This window comes from Gymnodraco acuticeps, unplaced genomic scaffold, assembly GCF_902827175.1.
Source record: "Gymnodraco acuticeps unplaced genomic scaffold, fGymAcu1.1, whole genome shotgun sequence".
Lineage (NCBI taxonomy): Eukaryota > Metazoa > Chordata > Actinopteri > Perciformes > Bathydraconidae > Gymnodraco > Gymnodraco acuticeps.
This window is the reverse complement of record NW_022990558.1, coordinates 3,294,651-3,315,902: the sequence shown is the minus strand read 5'-3', so window position 1 is coordinate 3,315,902 and position 21,252 is coordinate 3,294,651. Positions and strand designations below refer to the sequence as shown.

At 40.8% G+C, this 21,252-nt stretch overlaps 1 protein-coding gene across 3 annotated transcripts; it reads left to right on the top strand.

Moving 5' to 3' along the window:
• The first annotated feature begins 606 nt into the window (after positions 1-606).
• csnk1db (casein kinase 1, delta b) lies at positions 607-19,763 on the top strand. 3 transcript variants are annotated; one of them, XR_004570155.1, is made up of 11 exons: positions 607-1,085; positions 9,368-9,478; positions 9,682-9,830; positions 10,669-10,897; positions 11,019-11,189; positions 12,105-12,253; positions 12,620-12,788; positions 13,019-13,158; positions 15,207-15,277; positions 16,902-16,996; positions 18,220-19,763. XR_004570155.1 is itself a non-coding variant. In XM_034227511.1 (10 exons), the coding sequence occupies exons 1-9, from the start codon at positions 1,010-1,012 to the stop codon at positions 15,237-15,239; spliced, it is 1,227 nt and encodes a 408-aa protein (XP_034083402.1). In that variant the 5' UTR covers positions 607-1,009; the 3' UTR covers positions 15,240-15,277; positions 18,220-19,763. The 3 variants fall into 3 exon arrangements, 2 of the variants coding, with proteins under 2 accessions (XP_034083402.1, XP_034083401.1); XM_034227511.1 differs by lacking the exon at positions 16,902-16,996; XM_034227510.1 differs by lacking the exons at positions 15,207-15,277; positions 16,902-16,996.
• Positions 19,764-21,252: the final 1,489 nt, after the last annotated feature.

Genomic DNA, 21,252 nt, shown 5'->3' with positions numbered 1-21,252 from the left:
TTCCAAACATGCAAAAATGGGCCTGCATATTTCATTCTAGTTTGGTTTCATGTGCCCTGGACTGCAGTCAACAGTTCTGTCATCAATTGTGTGAAAGCTGGTGTGTTAAACTTCTTATGTTTATATACATATTTTATTTCATCTCATTTTATCTTTGACTGGACAATTTACTTGAACTTCTAATGTTTAATGTTTCTAATTTTATTTTAATTATTGAATATTTTTATTGCATATTATTACTTTAACTTCTTATGTTTATGAAACATTTTTATTTTTGTATTATCTATCTATTTATCTTTTCTTTGTTTCATTCTAAAATGGACCAAATGTCACAAAACCAGAGTTACCTCCGGATAAATTAAGTAATTTGATTATGATTTTTATGGATTAATTATATATACAGTCTATGTTAATTACCTATGTTAATGACCTATTAATTACTATGCAATTTATTATACAAATATATAGTTATTAAATATGAATGATATAATTGCTTGTTAATAACATTCCAGATTTTTTTTTATACCATTAAACAAACAGTTTCGGTGTTTTTCCTAGATTTGCCTGTAGTTGCTAGGGGAAGTGACGTCAGCTGCAAATGACAGCTTTCACGGCGGAGGAAAATAACCGACAGCGGAGTGAAGCTGCTTACGATATTAGGGGTTAAGTCCATCAGCAAAATCCGTCTCCATCCTTCTGTTTCTGGGCAATAATGACCCCAAAAATACGGAGAACATAAACTACGATTTTCACACTATCGAACGCTGTCGATATTTTAGGTGTCCGTTCCTCAGAAAGGTAAAAAAGGGATGGTGACATTTGTATTGTTACGGAAGGAGCTGGGATTCTGGGGGGCGGGGGAATGTGAATTAAGGGGGTTGTATATCGGTTAGTGAAGGTGTTATCTGCCGTGGGTAACGTAAACAAAAGGTTCAAAGCTAAACGTTAAGGATACGCAACGATAAACTCCCGAAGTACAAACGAAGCAACAGCCTTAGCTATCAGCGAGATGGAGCTGAGAGTAGGGAACCGATACAGACTGGGCAGGAAGATCGGAAGTGGATCTTTCGGGGACATCTATTTAGGTGAGTAAAACACGTTATTTTCATCTTGACAGTACTTTCACCAACCAAATGTGGTTAGACATGTTGATTTTAAGCAACATTTTTATCATTACAGAGTTGTATTAGGTTCAAATCACGTTTGTAATAGCCTCTGTAAGCTAACATTTGTTGTTATGTTTACGTAACTTAGTAAATTAGCTACTGTAACGTTATTTTGTCCTGAAATACTGAAAAGGATGAGATGTGAGCTGAACTAGATTGACAGATTTGTGGCATTGCAGGCATTATAGAAGATGCAGGTAAGGCAGCTAGCTTGTTTTTATGACATTATCTCCGATTATACCAATGAAAACGTCAAATTGCTGCTGGTTTGGATTCATCCTAATGAACATACATCGGTTAATCGACAGTATGTAATGTTATTCTTAAGAACAGGGCTCAGTATAAGTAGATTTACTCTTAATACAGTTGTTTGCTTGCAGAGGTGGGAAGTAACTAAGTACATTTACCCAAGTACTGTACTTAAATTCAATTTTGAGGTACTTGTACTTTACTTGAGTATTTACATTGAGGTACTTGTACTTTTTCTTGAGTATTTATATTTAGTGCTACTTTATACTTCTACTCCACTCGATTTAAAAGGGACATAGTGTAACTGTACTCCACTACATTATTAGTAACAGCTTTAGCTACTTCTAACAAATTCATCTCTAAAAATTAAACTAGTGGACTAACTCTTTCAGTCACAATATATTTACATATATATATATATATATATATATATATATATATATTTAAATATTTTACAATATGTGTTTGTTTACAACAGTACAATTCTACTTGAAGCAGCAAATGTATCTAGAAATGTCACATATATAAATATCATAAAGACAATTTTACCGCACAATAACTCATAAGATAACACATTAAATGTTGCTGATAATCCTTTTGTACTTTGGACTTTTACTTGTAATGAAGTATTTTGACAATAATGTATTGGTACTTTTACTCAAGTAAAGCATCTAAATACTTCTTCTACCACTGTTTCCTATTGGCTTCACTGTTGTGTTTTTCCAGACGACGGGTAACCCTTATTGTATATATACATGACACTTTAATTGAAGCCAAAGGTCAATTAACAAACGATACCATCCAGTTTACAGTCTTCACCAAGTTCATAGTAGTACAGTGTATAGCTAAATGAAATGCTTCAAAGTTGAAGCCAAGCCCAAGGCACAATCCACCTAGCATTTCAAATCTCAATGTCATCGTTTTTTCCCCCTAAGTATTTCAGTATCCGTAGATTGATATACACAGTTACTTGGACATTGCACATTGGACAGGAAACAGACTTTAATTTAGTTATTCACTAATGTGATAGCAGGGAAGTTGTCACTTTAGCAAGAGGCATAGGCAGTCTTCTAAATTAAGTCGTAGCCTAAAGGGGACCTATCATGCAAAATGCACTTTGTGATGTCTTTTATACATACATATCTGTCCCCGGTGCGTCGGGGAACTCACGCAGTGTCAGAAAATAAAACCCTCTCTCTTTTCCTCCGTACCCAAATCTTTTAAAAACGGGTGTACAACGAGCGGATACAGATTCCATCCGAACTGACGTCAAATCGGCAGCGGACCCACAGAAAGTTGCCATCAGAAACAATGCCTGACGTGTTTTGGACGTAATCTCGTCTTTGTTTACATTAGCAAGCCTCGCTAACACTCAGAGCTAACCTGTACTTTGTAGAGCACATGTGTTTAAAAAGCAGAACTCACCTTGCGATAAACCTACAAGAGAAAAAGCATTTTGAGCTCCATACTATTTCAGAAATAATCCTTGACGTGGTTTAAACAGGATGGCGTTTTATCACAGCAGAATTTAAAGGGGACCTATCATGCAAAATGCACTCTTGTACGTCTTTTATACATGAATATATGTCCCCGGTGTGTCAGGGAACTCACCAAGTGTCAGCAAATACAACCCTCTCTCTTTTCCTCTATACCCAAATCTCTAAAAAAGGGGCTGTAACAGATCTGATACAGACTGATCCAGATTTGAATTATTTTCTACGTCACAAAAGTGGTGCTCCGCTTAGTGGTCAACTCTCCACCTATCAGGGGAATGTGGGGTTGGGCCACGGCCGGCCATTGCCGCTCGAAAGCGCTGGAGACGCTGTAGTACATATGCCAGGCCTGTAAGTGGCGCTGTAGTCTGCCACAAAAGCAGCGAAGAAGACTTCCCTTGCATGGTTGCCATGGTTGCCCTTCTGTTTATTCTCCGCTGTGACTCTTTTTCTCCCTCCCCGAGGCAAGCTTTTGCGCCTCCTGCTTTAAAACAAATGAATAATGACTATATAATCATATGTAAGGGTGGACGGAGATCTCTTTTCCTCCCCCTCTACAGACCGCCCAGCAGCTGATCTCAAAGCAAGCTCCCCTCTCCTGCAGGGGGGCGTGGTCAGCTGCAGCTCACAGAATCAGCCCCCTGCAAAAACAGCGCTGGAAAGAGCAAATAGAGCGAAATGAGGCATGGCTAAATGCAGGATCTGTTTGGTATTTATATTTATAAATATACTATATTTATATACTTTATATAGGCATGGCCCTACAATATATTGTTCAAATATAGCATGATATGTCCCCTTTAACTTTATCTCTGGTAGAATTCTGATCAGGCATTAGCTCCGCCTCCTCTTCTTTCTTTTTTTCAAGCTAAGGGCCCAAGATCCGCGTTTCTCTAGCAGGGCTTCAAAGAGGAGTTTGAGCAGAATGGGACAAGGCTAAAATGGGTGATCTGTTTGGTATTTTGAAAAAAAAAACTTCAGACATGTTTTGTATAGGTATGGCCCTACAATATATGTTTCAAATATAGCATGATAGGTAGCTAGCTAGCTTTATCCCTGCTATCTGTGAGTTAATGTTCAGTTCTTAGTATGACAGCAGCTACACTGCCCTGTCTTTACTTCGCAACCCACATCACCAACTGAAAATCACTGGTCATTTTATTACATCTATTTGAATTAGGGGTGGGCAATATTGAAAAATATAATATCACGATATTTTTCAAGCAGTATCACGATATTTTTTAATGTCGGTTATTATGGTTATTTTTCAAGTTACTTAACAGTACAACCACCTACAAGGTAACACAAACTAAAATAAAAAGGAGTAACAGACCAAAATACCATTTCAAGCTGGTTTTAATTCTGCAATGAATCCCTGAATGAACAATTCAACAGGAATGTTGATATGGCTTCCTCAGTGTTCAAGTAGGTAGGCCTACACCCTACAACACACGTTAACACTGGTTTATTCACCAAGTAAAGTGCACTCTCTTGCTAAATAAAATAAAAATATTCAAGGCACAGTTTCTCAGTATAAAAATGCACTTTCTGTTTTAGGTAGCACTAGCAGTGATCAATAAACATGAAAAGGAGAGTAAAACATAACTAAGTAAAATATAAAACATCAATGAGGAAAAGTCAGTGCCAAACAATTAAAATGTAAACTTTAGACTTGAAGTGCAATCAAAGACTTTAGCATAACTGAACATCTGTTTCAAAAGGGAAAAACAATATAAATACCTTATTGATAAAATATAAGCCAATAGAATCAACCAAGACAATAAAGGCAATAACAAAAGGCAATACTGTCTGAAGACTAGACAGCTTGGTTTTTATGAACCGTTATCAGTATTTAGTTACTTCGGCATCATTTTGAAACGTGTATTACAATTAAATCACGGTAAAATAGGTTCATTTTGTCACAGTATTTACATGGATATAAGCCCCCTCTCCAGCGCGTCCTGTTTGAATGACAGGAGTTGCTGACAGCCGCGGTGAAACTCCAGCGGTAACGGCCCCTGAAACTCGACCAACAACCAATCACATGAATCTCCTGCCCCAGACACACAAGCACGCGGTTTGATTGGCTAGAGCTTGTACTGGCATATGATTCGATTGGCTGACGCCTCCATCGAGGAGTCAAAAGTAGAACATTTGCTCAACTTTTGCAGCGAGTACCGCGAGAGAAGCTACGCTTTGCTCCCACAATGCAGTTCGGCGAATCGTGACGTCACCCCATTCAAAGTGAATGAGCAGAAGCGTTGAAGCTAGGGGTGCACCGAATGGGAAATTCTTGGCCGAAACCGATACCGAAAATAGGAAACAGTTGGCCGAAAACCGAATGCCGAAAGGCCGAAAATGATTAATAGAAATATATATATATATAATGTATACATTTTTTACCAATGTTGTTGAGCTACCTGATTATGGAAATAGACATGATTATGGCAAAACTTAACTTAAATAATAATCACTATTATGGGTCCATAACACATTTATTCAGCACTTTTGAATGCATACAGTACATTTATATATGTCATGTATTATTGCTAAAAAACATTATATCGCAGTCTTAGTGTCGCCAACTCGTTTCTAATATGCAAAGACAACAAATGCGTCTATGATGTATTTTCGATCAGACGAGATCTCTCTCCCCCGTCTGTGTGCGAGGGGGCGGGGCAGTTTACACACACGCAGCTGCTACATGCAGCGGAGCACACTGCGGAGATGGCGGAGAGAACGCGCTCCGAGGTGTGGTTAAACTTTACCCGTCTCGATGTGGAGAATACTTGTTACCATAAGTGCAATAAGAGTTTAGCATGTAAGCACGAGCAATTTGTCTAAACATTTAGCAAAAGTGCACCGCATGCAGACGGAGGAATGTACCGGGTTCGACCGTCTTTCTAGCAGCTCTGTAGCCCCATCCACGAGTAACGTTTCCACGTCAGGTATTATGTATGCTAGCAGCAACACACGGAGTTAACTACATGATACAAACATGGGTTAATGATTAGAGGAAACTGAGTTATTTAGTTTGTTAACATTTCAGCTATTCTGTTTACAGTCTGTCATCAGATTATTTAATACGATTTGTTAAAGGCTCAGGGCAATCTCGATGACAAAGGTCAATGTTCCCCCCCCACCTGTGAGCCAGCCGCGAGCATGGTCGCCGCGTCTTTATTACGTCATCACAACAACACGTTAGGTTACCAACGTAAGCCTGTTCTGACATTCAGTGATATTTTTTCGGTGCTAAAACCCTTTCGGCCGAAAAGGCCTTTTTAACCATTTTCGGCCGATAATTTTCGGTGGCCGAATATTCGGTGCATCCCTAGTTGAAGCGGCAACGCACGCCGGCGTGTGTAGGGGCCGTAATGGTGAGAATATTCGCATCGCGTCCGTTGTGAACGCAGCATAATGCAGTTCAGAAATCACTGTTCTGACGCTTTTAAAGCAACTTCGAGATTTGAACAGTATCAGGGGCACGCAGGCCATGGTGGCCGTAGGACCTACAATTATTTTCGGGGCTTCACGGCCAGACCGAGGGGCAATGACGGCATGGCCGTCATGGCCGCCGTGAAAATCCTACCCTGGTGCACTCGCAGCACTGGCAGCACTCACATTCTATGACTGAGTGACTCTCTGTATCACGATAGATATGATATCTCTGAAAAGGCATATCGTGGAGACTTAATATCGTGGAGACGATATATATCGTCATATCGCCCACCCCTAATTTGATTACAGCCACCAGTATTTTATTTTATCCTTTCATATCATACAACTGCCTTGTTTTTTGTATTGCACATCTGCTTCATTTATTCAACAAAAGCACTTTAACTGTATTTCTTCTTGTTTTTGTCTTTTATTTATTTTTGTAAAAATGGTTTGCGAATATGTGTGTTTTTTAAGCAACTATTGTATGGGCATATTGTAATTTCATTGTATTTTATACATAGTAGGGCTGCTCAATTAATCGTATTTTAATCGAAATTACGATTTTGGCTTGCAACGATTATGAAAACAACATCATCGAAATAAAACAATTATTTTTTAATTTATTTTTTATATTTTTTGTATTGGTTTTTCAGTTGAATTATACTTAACGTTCAGGGTAATCAACTGTTAAAAACATACTGTTCACATTTTTTTTTTCAATAAATGGATGTTTTTAAAGTAAATGGATAATCGTTTTTAATAATCGTGATATCAATTATTGACCCAAATAATCGAGATTATGATTTTTGCCATCATCGAGCAGCCCTAACACATAGTGACAATAAAGGCTTCTTTGCTATTAAAGCATGATTAACAGAAACTAGTGTACCTTCCACAGCCCAAACTACTGCCCTATTTCAGTTCTCCTAGGCAGCTTCTTTCAGTTTGCATTACTCATTTACTGCTCAGTAGTCATGTGTGTGTTTGTGATTAAATAAACACTGGGAGCACTGGTCTTTCCAGTTGAAGTAGGCATCACAGTGTTTCCCACAGATCTGAAATATACTTTGGGGGGTGGTGGTAGCGGGGGGGGGGTTGAGGTGACGTGCAACAACATTAACCTTTCTGTTGGTCGCTTGTTAGCAGACCCTTCACGCGATGGCAGAGCGAACAGTTTAAATCTACTACCCACACATGAACATATGGAAATGGGTTACTATTTAAAAAAATAAATGTATTTATTAATGTATTTAGGAACCTATCCATGTGATTTTTAGTGGGGGTCGACCTCAAATCCCCTATGGGGGTCCAGGGGCATGCCCCCCCGGTAAGATTTAATTTTTTATTTTGGAGTTAAATGCATCAATCTGGTGCATTTTGAGGGGAAAATAAAGAGACTAGATCTATGGAAACACCTATATTAAACAGAACTGTATACATTTCAATAATCATAAAATCATGGCCATAACCAATAACATACCATATCCAATATGAAAAAAACACTGAAACTTGTTTATTCATTTATTTTTGGTTCATTTATAGTTGTGAGTGTGTCTGTGCTCCTGAATCAGCCTCTCCTGTCTCCCTCCTCTCCCCCCTGCTCCTCTTTGAGGCAGCAGCAAAGACTAGTTTTCTCTCAACAAGTTTTAAAAGTGTATCTTACCTTTTTTCACCTAGTTAACTTTTTATTTATTTATTCATGCATATTTTACTAATCACATTACATTTCATTTAGCTGACGCTTTTATCCAAAGTGACTTATAATGACCGATTACAGGGACATTCTCCCTGGAGTAACTAAGGGCTAAGTGCCTTACTCAAGGGCACACTAGTGGTGTTGTTCCTGGCGGGATTTGAACTCACAGCCTTCCGATCTTCAGCCCACCTCACTCTCCATTAGACCAATCACTACCCTCTCAAATGGAAATATGTGTTTACATAAATGGTGACCACACCGTTTGAGACCCACTGAGAACTTAGACTAAGTTAACTATCTAAACACTCAGAGTCCTTTACCTCACCTGAGCTGAGGTTATCCCGAGCTTGAATGACACACAGAGACCAATCAAGGGCTTTGATTTATGATCTGTATGACAGTGGCCATGTCGGCAGGCCACATCATGTGGACAGCCTGTCACCCTGTGTGAGGCAGGCCACTTAACAGGCCAGAAGGAGGCGAGATCAGAGCAAGGCAGCGAGGGATCATTGTCCACAAGTTAATCGATCGCAGATGGCGTCGTGGTCACGGACGAATAAAAAAAAAAAAAACATTAAAATTTTTTTTTTAAATGGGTCGTGAAATATACTTGGGCGGCCGTTAATATACCTGGGCGGCCCGCCCAGGTATAGTCTATGTGTGGGAAACCCTGCATCATTTATCTCTCAGTCAAAATAGCTTTAGATTTGCAGGCTTAGAAAACTTCTCTACCTAATTAAAACTTGCCTTTGATGTTGTCATGTCGAAAGCAGATGTTGAAGGAGTGGACTTATGTCTTGTCACAGAGCCAGTAATATGGTTTCTAGATGTTGACATGATTCTATTCTTGATCTAAACCTGTATTTACACAGGACTTATTCACTGACTGTACTGTAGCTGAAACAAGAACTTGGTGTTTGGTCAATTACATGAACCCAGCAGTTGTTATTCACACAAAATCATAATCATCATCATCATCATCATCATCTTTATTTAAAGAGACCTTTAAAGAGGTCCATAATGTTTTCTTTATTCAGCTGTTTAACCTTATGGTTCAGTCACCTTTTGTAAACAGTCGGAATGGATGTGCAAACTGTCTAAGATGGTCGTACAAATTGCACCATACACCTGTCCTAGAGAAATCTCCTTCTGTGAAACAACTTGCACACTTGGACATTTCACATTGAGAGGTTGTGCACAACATTGCAGCTTAACTAATAGATGTGGTGAAGAGTTACAGGGACAGTTGCTGCATGTGTCCACAACTATATATGCAACATTGTGGCTACAGACGAGTAAACTGAGAACCATTTGTCCTTTTTCAGGCACAGACATTTCAGTGGGTGAAGAGGTGGCCATTAAGTTGGAATGTGTGAAGACCAAACACCCCCAGCTCCACATCGAGAGCAAGATCTACAAGATGATGCAAGGAGGAGGTGAGTTCAGTTTCCATCTTTCTATGTCATCAGCCCCACCTCACTGTCCTCATTACTTTGATCTACTTTGTTTTCCTGCTATCTTCTTCATTGTTTGTTCTCTATTTTGCCTTCAGCTTGGTGAAATACATCACCATGAGGTGTTCTCCTGACATTTGTGTGTTCTTCCCATTGTAATTGCATTTACTTCTATGTTTTTGCAGTGGGCATTCCAACCATAAAGTGGTGTGGAGCAGAAGGAGACTACAACGTGATGGTGATGGAGCTGCTGGGGCCCAGTCTGGAGGATCTCTTCAACTTCTGCTCTCGCAAGTTCAGCCTGAAGACAGTCCTGCTGCTCGCTGATCAGATGGTGAGACCGCTTACTATTTACACACACACACACACACACACACACACACACACACACACACACACACACACACACACACACACACACACACACACACACACACACACACACACACACACCACACACACACACACACACACACACACACACACACATACACACACACACACACACACACACACCTTATGATGCAAAGCCTCCTTTCGATTGCATCACACTTTCCACCACTCATCCAGGGCATCTGAAAATGAGAGCAGACCGGGCTTCAGTGTTTATTTGGTCCCGTCATTGAGACTATGGGCACTTGCTACTAGAATATCAGATGTTTTTCTGGTATATCATTTTTTTTCCATTTCGATTAATCAGAAGAGATAGAAGCCTTTTTCTAGTATTGAGTTTATCCTAAAGAAGGCGATTCCTTGGATATATTTCAGGAAAAAGATTGCTGATAGATCTTTGCAGCAACGAGATATACATTTTTGTTGTTATTGTTATCTAATAAATAATGACTGCACTTATATAGTGCTTTTATACCTCAATGTTTGCAATGTAATGGCCTCTCATTCACAAACAAATGTGGAAAGGAGGGGATAAAATAGCCAACCCTGTGTTAATGGTCCACAGACAAAGATAATTGAATACCATTTGAAAGGCCAATGGTATGCTTCACATCATGTGTATCAAGATCAGTCAGTCATCTGCCCCTTGTCCTCCCACAAAATATGACCTAGCTAGTGTACAGAAGGATGTTTCAGACGGTTGAACTGTGGGATTGAGTTTGCCAAATATCCTCACATGATGGTGTTGTGAGCTTATTTTTCTCTTTCCTCCCTTACAGATCAGTCGTATTGAGTACATTCACTCCAAGAACTTCATCCACAGAGATGTGAAGCCCGATAACTTCCTGATGGGTCTGGGCAAAAAGGGCAACCTGGTCTACATCATCGACTTTGGCCTGGCTAAAAAGTATCGCGATGCCAGAACACACCAGCACATCCCCTACCGAGAGAACAAGAACCTGACCGGCACCGCCCGCTACGCCTCAATCAACACACATCTGGGGATTGGTAAATAACACACAAAACACTCAGAATAGGCTTTAAGCACATTGTTGTATTTCTTAGGCAGTGAATTGAAAGTTACAGTGCAGTATTGACCCTTCTCTTTGTCTGTTGCCCCCCTCTACAGAACAGTCGAGGCGTGATGACCTGGAGTCACTGGGCTATGTTCTCATGTATTTTAACCTCGGCTCATTGCCCTGGCAAGGCCTCAAGGCTGCTACCAAGAGGCAGAAGTATGAGCGGATCAGTGAGAAGAAAATGTCCACCCCCATTGAGGTTCTTTGCAAGGGATACCCCTGTGAGTATCTACTTGTTTTAGGTTTCCTTCATTATAAATTATCCAAAAAATACACTAAAACACAAATTAATAAGTCGTTGTAATGCTTCAATCCCTGTACTCAACAGGCTTAGATTTGTGATAGGCATTTAACAAAATACTCTTGCTCAGCAAAGATGGGGAAACACTGGTAATGTTCATTTAAACAGTATGATTTGACTTGTATACGGTAAGTTAAGCGTTCATTCTCAGTAACAGTTAATGCTCATTATAAGGCACAACATCTTTTAAAGGCCACCTGCCTGTCAGCAACACAACTATTTGGCAAACATAAAAAGAGGTGGAAACTCGGCAGAGACAACCTGGTTCACATTCATTTTGTGGCTAACAACGTATTACAATACAGTGTACAATGCAGGAAGAAGAGAACATATTGTACAAGTGTGGAAGACATTGAGCAATAGATTTTACATTTGTGACTTTCATTCATTTTGTATGAACAAAAACATTTTGACAGTGGCCCCTTAAGGACTGGGAATATCATAAGTTAAGGATTAACACATATTTAGACTTTATGGCAGCTTCAAAAGAAGGGAGTTACCACCTTTGTTTCGTGTAGCATGTCCATATTGACACAAGTTTAAACATGCATTTTAAGTGCACGATCTACACAGCTTAGAACTTGCTCCTGCACTGCCAGTGGTGTTTAAGAAATGTTATACACCCAAGAAATGTTTTAAACATATTCAATACAAAAATGGAATTAAGACCTGCTTTGATTTGTCAAAATGTGAAGCAACGAATAAAAGGGACATGGCATTTAATTGGTTTTGGCTTTTGATACAAGTATTAAGATATTTCAAAAATGATTTTGACCAATCATAGTCACTCGGTCATCCCATCAGCTAAGAGATGTTTTCTTGTTCTCTACCACAGCTGAGTTTGCAACCTACCTGAACTTCTGTCGCTCCCTGCGCTTCGATGACAAGCCGGACTACTCGTACCTCCGGCAGCTCTTCAGGAACCTGTTCCACAGACAGGGCTTCTCCTACGACTATGTGTTTGACTGGAACATGCTCAAGTTTGTGAGTACTAATTATATTCTCAACTGTATAATATAAGCTATAATTAAAACTCAAATGTTTGTAGATACCTGTCTTGATTTGTTGGAGAGTGTTGACATCTTCGTATTTTATAGCTGATAAATAAAAGGGAAAACTGATTTTAGTTTGGAGTAATTTCGCCTATATGAGAAGAATGCTGACAGGAAATGACATCATGTTAATTTGTTTTACCACTCCATGCGCTGTCAGTGACTCACGTCTATTTCTACCATGCCTACTTTTCATTCTAGAGCTCTTACACTTAAAGGCTTCTCGAGAACTGCAACTAGGTCCAAACCTGTCCCATAAAGAAGGAAGTGGTTTTAGTTTCTTTTTTGTTTCACACAGGGAGCCAACCGTGCAGCAGAGGAAGCAGAGAGGGAGCGGCGGGACCGGGAGGACAGGCTGAGGCACGGCAGAACCCCGGGGGCCAGAGCAGTCCCTGCTGCATCAGGGCGGCCCCGAGCAGCCGTAGAGGGAGCCCCAGCCACCCCGCTAACACCCACCTCACACACAGGTCAGTTCCTCATGCAAATACTGGTAAAACCATCAGTGCAGTGCAGTTAGGATTGTAATGTTAAAGTATAGACTTCAATGGTATACCATAATGTATCAGCAGTAAAAAGTGTGGACAGTTATAGGTAGGAATGTTGTTTAATGATGGAAGTATCAGAACAAATAGATCAAATAGTGTTTATTATGATCGCCACATGCATTCCCTCCTCATGTTTGATCTCTGGTCTCCAGCGAACACGTCTCCTCGACAAGTGTCCGGGATGGAGCGTGAGAGAAAGGTCAGCATGCGCCTGCACCGCGGAGCTCCTGTCAACGTGTCCTCCTCAGATCTGACAGGACGGCAGGACACCTCCCGCATGTCCACCTCACAGGTAAAACTCACCCCTGAAGACGCACCCGCTCTCTTCTTATTGGCCCAATTCCAATCCAGCCACTTAACTCTGTTGATTTAACTGTTTTCTAGACTAGAAACATGTGTATTTTATCCTAAATACAATGTAATCTATAGGTTGTTTAACCTGTTAAGCCCGAGAGGCCCCTAATCCGGGGCCTGCGGGGTGTTTTTTCACGAAACTGTGTCTCAGGGCTTCTTAATAGTTAAAAGCCTATTAATGTGTCATACCCATTTAACGGGAAGAAACTCAGCTAACTGACGATACAAACCGCTTTTACTGAAACAAAACACAAGTCTCACAAGAAGCGGCTAAATGAGCCCTTAGCGAAAAAATGCTGACGCACTTGGCACAGAACTCAAGGTAAAAATACCCTTATTACTTATCGTAACTGCACATACAATATGTCAGATTTAAAGCTGAGATTCCACAGATTCTATAGGTATTAGTATCATCACTGAGCGATCAGAGCTCGCGACAGGGGAAACAAACACAGACATCACAACACGTAGCTTTACAGAGCAAAAACGGGAGATCGTCTCACCTTAGCTGTTGTTCTGATCAGAAGTTGTGTTCAATGGCATTAAAACGATAAAAACGCTGCTGAACGTTAATCCAATGGTTAATCCAATGTGTCTGTCACTTTGAAATGCTTACTGATAATCCATCATTCCATTTTTATGTCAGAAACTGAGATTTCATATTAGCTGCTAATGATAGCCACCAGAGTGTATCGCAGCTTCCGGTTCCGGGCCATTCTGGCTGCGCATCACTCATTCACCAATGGGTAATGTTTAGATGGATTCTCAGAACTCCCCCTCGATTCTATTGGCTCTAACGGTTAAAAAGAGGTGTCAATCATCAAAATCGACCGAGGGGGGCCAGAGATATGGAAAATGCACCCAAATGACCCCAGAAATGTTTTTTTTCTTCTAAATCGCTCTAAAAAGGTCAAATGTCACTTGTTTTGCATCAATCTTGATACAGGGTACTTATTATATGTTATAGTTTGGATTCCTAAAGCTTTTAGTCTACTATCCCATCATTCAAGGGTGGTTTTCACTATAAGAACATTTCTTTTTGGACGGACACAATAATTAAAAAAATGTTACTATGTTCAATCTGAATTTACTTTTAAAATTTAAAAAATCTATATTGATTCTGACTTTTCTAAAAAGATTATTAATTTATCCCTTTTAGAAGTTAAGTTATAGTAATTTGTTCTGGGAATGTTATTTTCGAACCTGAGACCTGAAAAACAGGCTCGGGGCTTAACAGGTTAAGACCTTACGAGATAATTAAATGTCTGTCTTAATTTGAGAAGTTGAAATGTTTACATTTAACGTAGACTATTCCATTATATACACAAAACATCGTTGCACGTGGTCAGTAAGGGCAGCTGGTTGCCCGTCCACGCTTATTGGCTTGGAAGGGCACTTAATCAGTGTAAGAAAAAGTTTTTAGAGAGTACTTGTCCATGGACGAGTGAATTTGGCAATTTACTTGTCCGAATACATTTTTCACTTGTCCAGAAAAATCGATCGGCATCGTATTTTACATTTTCCCTCGGTTTGTACGGTACAATTTTACTACATCACACATAGGGTTGGGTATCGTTTGGATTTGAACGATTCCGGTTATGTTTTGAAATGCTCCCGATTTCTGAGGTCTCAAGGTTGGCAAGTATGGTCGTGAAATATACTTGGGCGGCCGTTAATATACCTGGGCGGCCCGCCCAAGTAAAGTCTATGTGTGGGAAACCCTGCAGTTGGATTTACATTTGAATGATAATATAAACGTTGTCTTTATGGAAGTCTGTATCTTGCTACTTCATAGGATTAGCTTTAGTCTACATGATTTAAACTAGACTGATGTGTAGTCCTTCAAACAGTGCTCAGATCCAGAACAGTCCTGATGCTGTTCCACCAGCCACATGTGTCCTGTTCCTCCAGCTGTTAGGGCTGGTGCAGGCTGTGGGTTCTGACTTGACATATTGGGCCTTCTCTCTCCCTTCCCCCCAACCTCAGAATAGTATTCCCTACGAGCATCACGCCAAGTAGACGCTCGCCACGTCCTTGTGTGACGGCAGCAACACTGGGTGAGTCCTGCACAGCACCGGGATGCATGGCTCCAACCTCCAGTTCTACACCTGGCTGCGCTGAGTCTCGCTTTATTCACCACTGTGCTTAGAGAGAGACTAGAACAGTCATTAAACTGTAGGGCTGCCCCCCCAATAGTTAACCAAATGTTCGTCAGCTAAAAAAGTCTTAGTCAAGCAAGTTTTGTTGCATCAGCCTGAAAACCCCTCAAACTTCATTTGGGAGTTGTGCCATGATTTAAATGTACTTTTGTTAATAATGTCAAGAAATCCCAAGTGTGGGATCATTTCACACCTTCCAATTGTATGGATATATGAATAATATACCTGTAACATTCTTTCTTAGCCCATGAAATGAAGCCATTTTGTGAAGCCAAAATAAAAAAAATATATATTTAATAATCATCAAAATATGATGAACGTGTGACCACCAGTCGATTAACGCCTGGAAGTGACAATTACTGGTTGACTAGGAACATCTTTGGTTAAGGGCAGCCCTATTCAGTTATACAGCCACTTTGCTGACGATGACATCACAGCTGCATTATCATTGAACAGTCAGATACTGACAATAACAAGCAGCGCAGGGAAGTCCTCTGAGAACTGGATTGGAAAATGCATCGCAGTGCATCACAGCCCAACTATGTGACTCCCTTCTTCCCTCCCCATGGGTGACGTAATGCCCCTTTACTCAGCTCTGTGGCTTGTTGCTTGCACTGTTGCTGTGAAGCAGTGTTATCCTCCAATAGGGATGTGCCTCCCTACAACCTCCAGCCTTGCTTGGTGCAGTCCAATGTTCACCTGCAGATCCCCCCCCCCCCCCCCTGGCCTTTCCACCAAGCACCTGCATGATATGAAGCTTCTTATCTGCATGTCAGCGTTCAGCTTTGTCCTGGCTGAGGCTGAGAGCATGTTCTGAAAGGAAAAACGTTTATTTAGCTTCCTAGTGTTTAAAGAAAAAGACAAGGAACAGATGATGTATACACAGTGTCTCAAAGAGGTTTTGGCAGTTACATGTCCTCGAGGTTTGCTGAACATACCAGGATAACACCCAGAAGATGAATCACCGTGCAGGCCTGTTCCACTGCAGGAAGTGAACAAACTGTAACTTCAGGTGTAGCAATTATGACACATTCTGCTTTTATTTCCGCGGTACTTTCCAGATGAGTTCATGAACCTGAATTTTAACACACCTCTAAATATCAGAGGGCAAGTAATGCAACAGTTAGTTTGCAACACCGCAATGATCAATGTGCAAAATGTGTTTATAGGAGCAATATGTTTGCTTCTTTTTCTTGTGACTGTATTTTTGAGCCTTGTCTTATAGAATGAAGGAGTGATCATCTTTGCTCAGTCCACTTCATTTATATCTTGGGGCTGCAGCTGCTTGAGAGCTCAGCCGCTAATCATTTCACTCCCTAACCCTCCTAGTTTTGGAATTTCATAAATGTTTGCAAATGTTTTGCCTGATGTAAGCGGCACTGTAAGCCCACCCTGTTAGTGTTCCTTCCCTGCATCACATATAACATTTGTGTTTCTTAATGAAATGCTATACATGTATTCCTTCCCTGTCCATTTTTCACCTGACAGAACTGATGTTATTTTTGCTTGATATTGTCCATAGCCAGAAAATGATCTGATATTGTTACAAGCTACCAATCAGCAATCTCTAGTTACTACCAGCTGTTACTCCAGTTTAGAAATTGGGTCGTTTTGAACGTGAGTATTAAAATGCTTTAGGTGAATTTGTGACTCTAAAACACATTTAGACTGTTGATGAATGTAGATGCTACCCACATTCAGAAGGTGTGACAGTACAGATAAGCATGCATGTAAAGCTATAAGGAGCAGTGTGTAACTTCTAAGGCAGTGGTTTTCAAACTGGGGGGCTGCAGGGGGGGCGCGGGAAGATGGTTTTGCTTTATTATTTTCTCCTTTTAGCTTTGTGAAGCACCTTGAGATGACGTTGTTTTTAAAGTGTGCTATATAAATCAAATGTATTAATATTATTATTCAATTGTAAACAAACACTGCTCGGAAATATCTCATTGGTCAGAGAGCTGTGGGCTAATGCTGCCTTTTGCAACATCCTACTTGTGTGAGATCGGCTTTTTCTGCTGTTGCTGCCATCAAAACCAAATCCAGATCAAAGCTGAACATTGAGAATGAACTGAGAGAGTCTCAAAACAACAGCCCCGCTTTGAGAAGATCTGCGAGGGAAAGCAAGCACACACAAGTCATTGATGAGCTAGTGTGGAATAGGAATGGTAACGTGATGTGATCGTTTGCAACCTGCAGTAGAAATAGTAGTTAATTCATATATTTTCCTTAAAGACATTTGAATTAAAAAATCTACTACTCAGAGAAGAAGGCCTGCTAGTTTTAATTAGGCCAAATTAATTCACAGTATATATTACAAGCACTTTTGCTCATGTGGAATCCATAATAAAATATAAAATGATAGTTGGATCTTCTTCTTATTAGCAGAGAAAATGTAATGTTTTTACAACAATATACAATGAATCCTACCAATATAGATGGGAACCAGGTTGGGGGGGGGTCCCGAAAATATTTCCAATTACCCAAGGGGGGCCCGACTGAAAAAGTTTGGGAACCGCTGGTCTAAGGGGATCTTTTAGAGGAAATGGAATATCAGCGGTATGTTTCCATCAGTGTATCGTCACCTAAAACAATAGTTAGTGGAGGACGAGTCATCCAGAACTGAATAGGGAGCCGTTCCTCTTCAGGGAAACCTCTGTTGCACGGACATGTTCCTACAGTAGTCAGAACAGACACACCTATTCAAAATAGGTGTGTCTGAGAGAGGTGGGGTGGGGGGGGGTTCAGTTGGAAACCTCCAGATCCTACACACTGCTCCTCTAATGCCCCTAGGGGTGTGTTCGTTTCTGATCCTCCTGTGTCCTGTGCTGTGTTTCCCCCAGATGATGTCCGGTGTACAGACCGCTGGTCTCCATCTTCTAGCTCCTCGATGAGCCTACCCACAATGCACCCTGGCGGACCAGGCCCTTTCCACTAAGATGCAATCTTAATATTCTTACTAACTACTATTCCTAACTACAGCTACCATTGGGAGCACCTTCTGACTCACTGCTTTCTGACTGCTCTCAGAACAGCTGTCTCATTCAGACTCTGGTCCTCTCCCAGAACCTTTAACAGTGACCAGACCTCGGGAAGACTCCGTCTGCTTTTTAAGGAGACGTCAAAACAAACCACCACCACTAGTCTGAATGGACAGTGCTGTGTCTGAGGCTAACATGGCAGCCGGACTCACTGATGAGAGTTGAGACTCCTTCCTCTGCAGAAGCATCTGTCATCGAGGACCCCACATTTCCACTGCTACTTCGATACCTGATCAATAAAATCTCTCTTTTGTGCAGTAAAATGTATAAAAATAAAGCAGCAGCTCTTCATTTTATAAATATATATATATGGGTAATTGTTGGGGTGTGATGCTTTTCACTTTTCATTCCCACTGACCACTTTTCCTGATTTAATGATGGCCACCACCACTGATGGGCTCTCTTCAGTAACTATATAGCCATTTGTATTAAATAAAAAGAAAGTACTTCTTTGCATGTTTTAGGGGTGAGCCTTCAGCGTCAGGTGTGGACTCGACTGCTAGTTGAACCCCTGAACGTACCACTAATCTGCTTTGGTATGTTGGGTGATGGAGGTTGTGTGTTCACACGCTAGTTGGCAATATGTTCTGTCTTCACCTCCAGGCTCCGGGTCCAATGAGCCCGCTTCCCCTTCTAGTGTTCCATACTAAGGAAGTGCACTTTACGTACGGGGCAAGGACATCATCTAGCATATTTTACCATGTGTCCATTCACTGTACAGAGAAAATGTTTTCTTATTTGTATAATTTCCAAGCTGTGAATTACTTGTGATAATGTTGTAAAAATGATTGCTCATCTGTCGATGGGTGTGGCTCTAGGGACCTGAGTTTGAGATGCCTAGATGTAGTAGTGTCCCGTCAGCTGGCCCCTGCAGAGACATGGAGGGACTGCAGAGAGCGTGCTGTTGGCAGGGAAGATGAATGTGAAAGACTTTTTGTGCGACATGTTTGCTGTCACTGTTCTTGGTATTAGAGGTTCAGTGATCGGCCACCAATGTGACAAACTGCAGTATCGGGCACTGAAATGCATTCTTTGTGAATCCTCTTAAACACTTTGTGAAAGCATTCTTTGTTGAGAGGAAAGCTGAACTTCTACAGCAGCAGTGGGGTTTTGTTTTCAATCTGGACACTTCTCTGCCATGTCTTTCAGAATGAAATGGTTGTACTTCATTCTTCTTGCTGCTGCTCCTCTAATATTGGATTTTCACCCTTGACCTCTTCGGTCAGCCGCTTTACATCGTGTGAATTATGTAAGCAAACAGATCAGCGAGATTTACTTTCTCACATTTATATTTGCCACTGTATTTGTGTACTTAAACTGTAAATAAATGAATTACTTGTACATAGTTCCTGCTCATGAATCAGTTCATCTGTGAGTCCTACACAACAGAACACACATGTCATTTGTTCACAGAAAACATATATTTATTTGGGAAAATCAGGCACCACATGCCTAGATTGTGTTTGACATCACTCCGAAAAATAGCAGTGTAAAAGCAGCAGGTGCGTTCCATTTCTTCACCAAGCAACAGGGTGCTTGCTCTAAGTGTTTTAACATTGAATTGAACACAGACAGTAGAGCACATTGTCCCAGCATTGGACATCATACCGACACAGCCCTGGGACACTTGCAGCATTAACAGTAGTAAAGGCATAAGAGGACGTACATTCATCAGCTGAGTAAACAACACCAACACAGACTGACAATTCAAGTTTCCTACACAAATCAGGCAGCTATGCAGAAAGCTCAGTAGCTCACACAGTCGCGTTACAACAAACAAAAAAGACTTTATCATGGCAGCAATTAGTGAACAGCTACAGTATGACATTTAGCTGCCCCTTTTTTAAATAGTTGTACAAACAATTTTCAAATGCGAGTTGCATGCTATTGTAACAAACGACAATAAATACATTCATTTTTTTATATTAGCTTGACAATATATTTTTGAAGCAATGTCCTAAAGCCTTCGAAAGCTTTAAACTGTGTTTCAGTTCAAGTTATTTTGACATAAGCACAACTGGTGTTTGTAAATATAGGCCGTTTTTGAATACGTAGTGATAATGGAGACTGGAGAGGGAACATTATTAGTGCTGTGTTAATCACAATGATAATCAGTGATACCTCATGATTAACCTTGGTCTTTCCACTGCTGTGAGATAGTGAACATTTGAGCTGGTAAATAATGTGGGACATACAGTATATATATATATGTGTGTGTGTGTGGTTGCAGGGCCGCCCCTCCCTACAGGCCAATCACGCAGGCTGCATGGGGCCCCGTCTTGCGCAGGGGGCCCCGCCCAGAGGGCCTCAGCTGCTGTGCGCAGTTCTCCGCTCAGTTCTCCGCTCACCCCCCGCGAGAGTGAGAGTGTAAGAGGTGACAAGGGGAGCACGTCTGTAACCCGACACCGTTGCAATGAATCGACATCTGACCAATCACGGCTTTGATACGGCCACTAGTGCAGGTGAAGAGATGTCGGTGAAAAGACAGTTTCAGTCCGGCGCAAAAAACAAAACATGAAGAAACTAGAGCATCACTCGAAGGTGGGTTATTGTCAAATGTACAACTTGCGAATGTTGTATAAGTCAAATTGCCAATTGCCATATTAAAACATCAGCTGAAATTCATGACATGAAGAAGGCAGCGTCTGCAGAGCATATAGGCTAATGGAGATGCAGTTATTTCCAGCATTCTTTATTTACCATTCATTCAAGTATGTGATGCCTTTGATCTGCTAATATACAGGAGGAAGAGAGATACACTGTCTGTTTAGTTGGCTTACATAACAGTTCAAGTTTACAGCCTAAAAATCATGGAGCATTTTTTCCCCTTTTATT

Bases quoted from the DNA above. Each gene is read 5' to 3' on its own strand.
- csnk1db (XM_034227510.1), top strand. From the start codon at position 1,010: ATGGAGCTGAGAGTAGGGAACCGATACAGACTGGGCAGGAAGATCGGA. The intron at 9,831-10,668 runs GTGAGACCGCTT...CCTCCCTTACAG, and splicing joins TGCTGCTCGCTGATCAGATG to ATCAGTCGTATTGAGTACAT. The intron at 13,159-18,219 runs GTAAAACTCACC...TGTTTCCCCCAG, and splicing joins CCCGCATGTCCACCTCACAG to ATGATGTCCGGTGTACAGAC.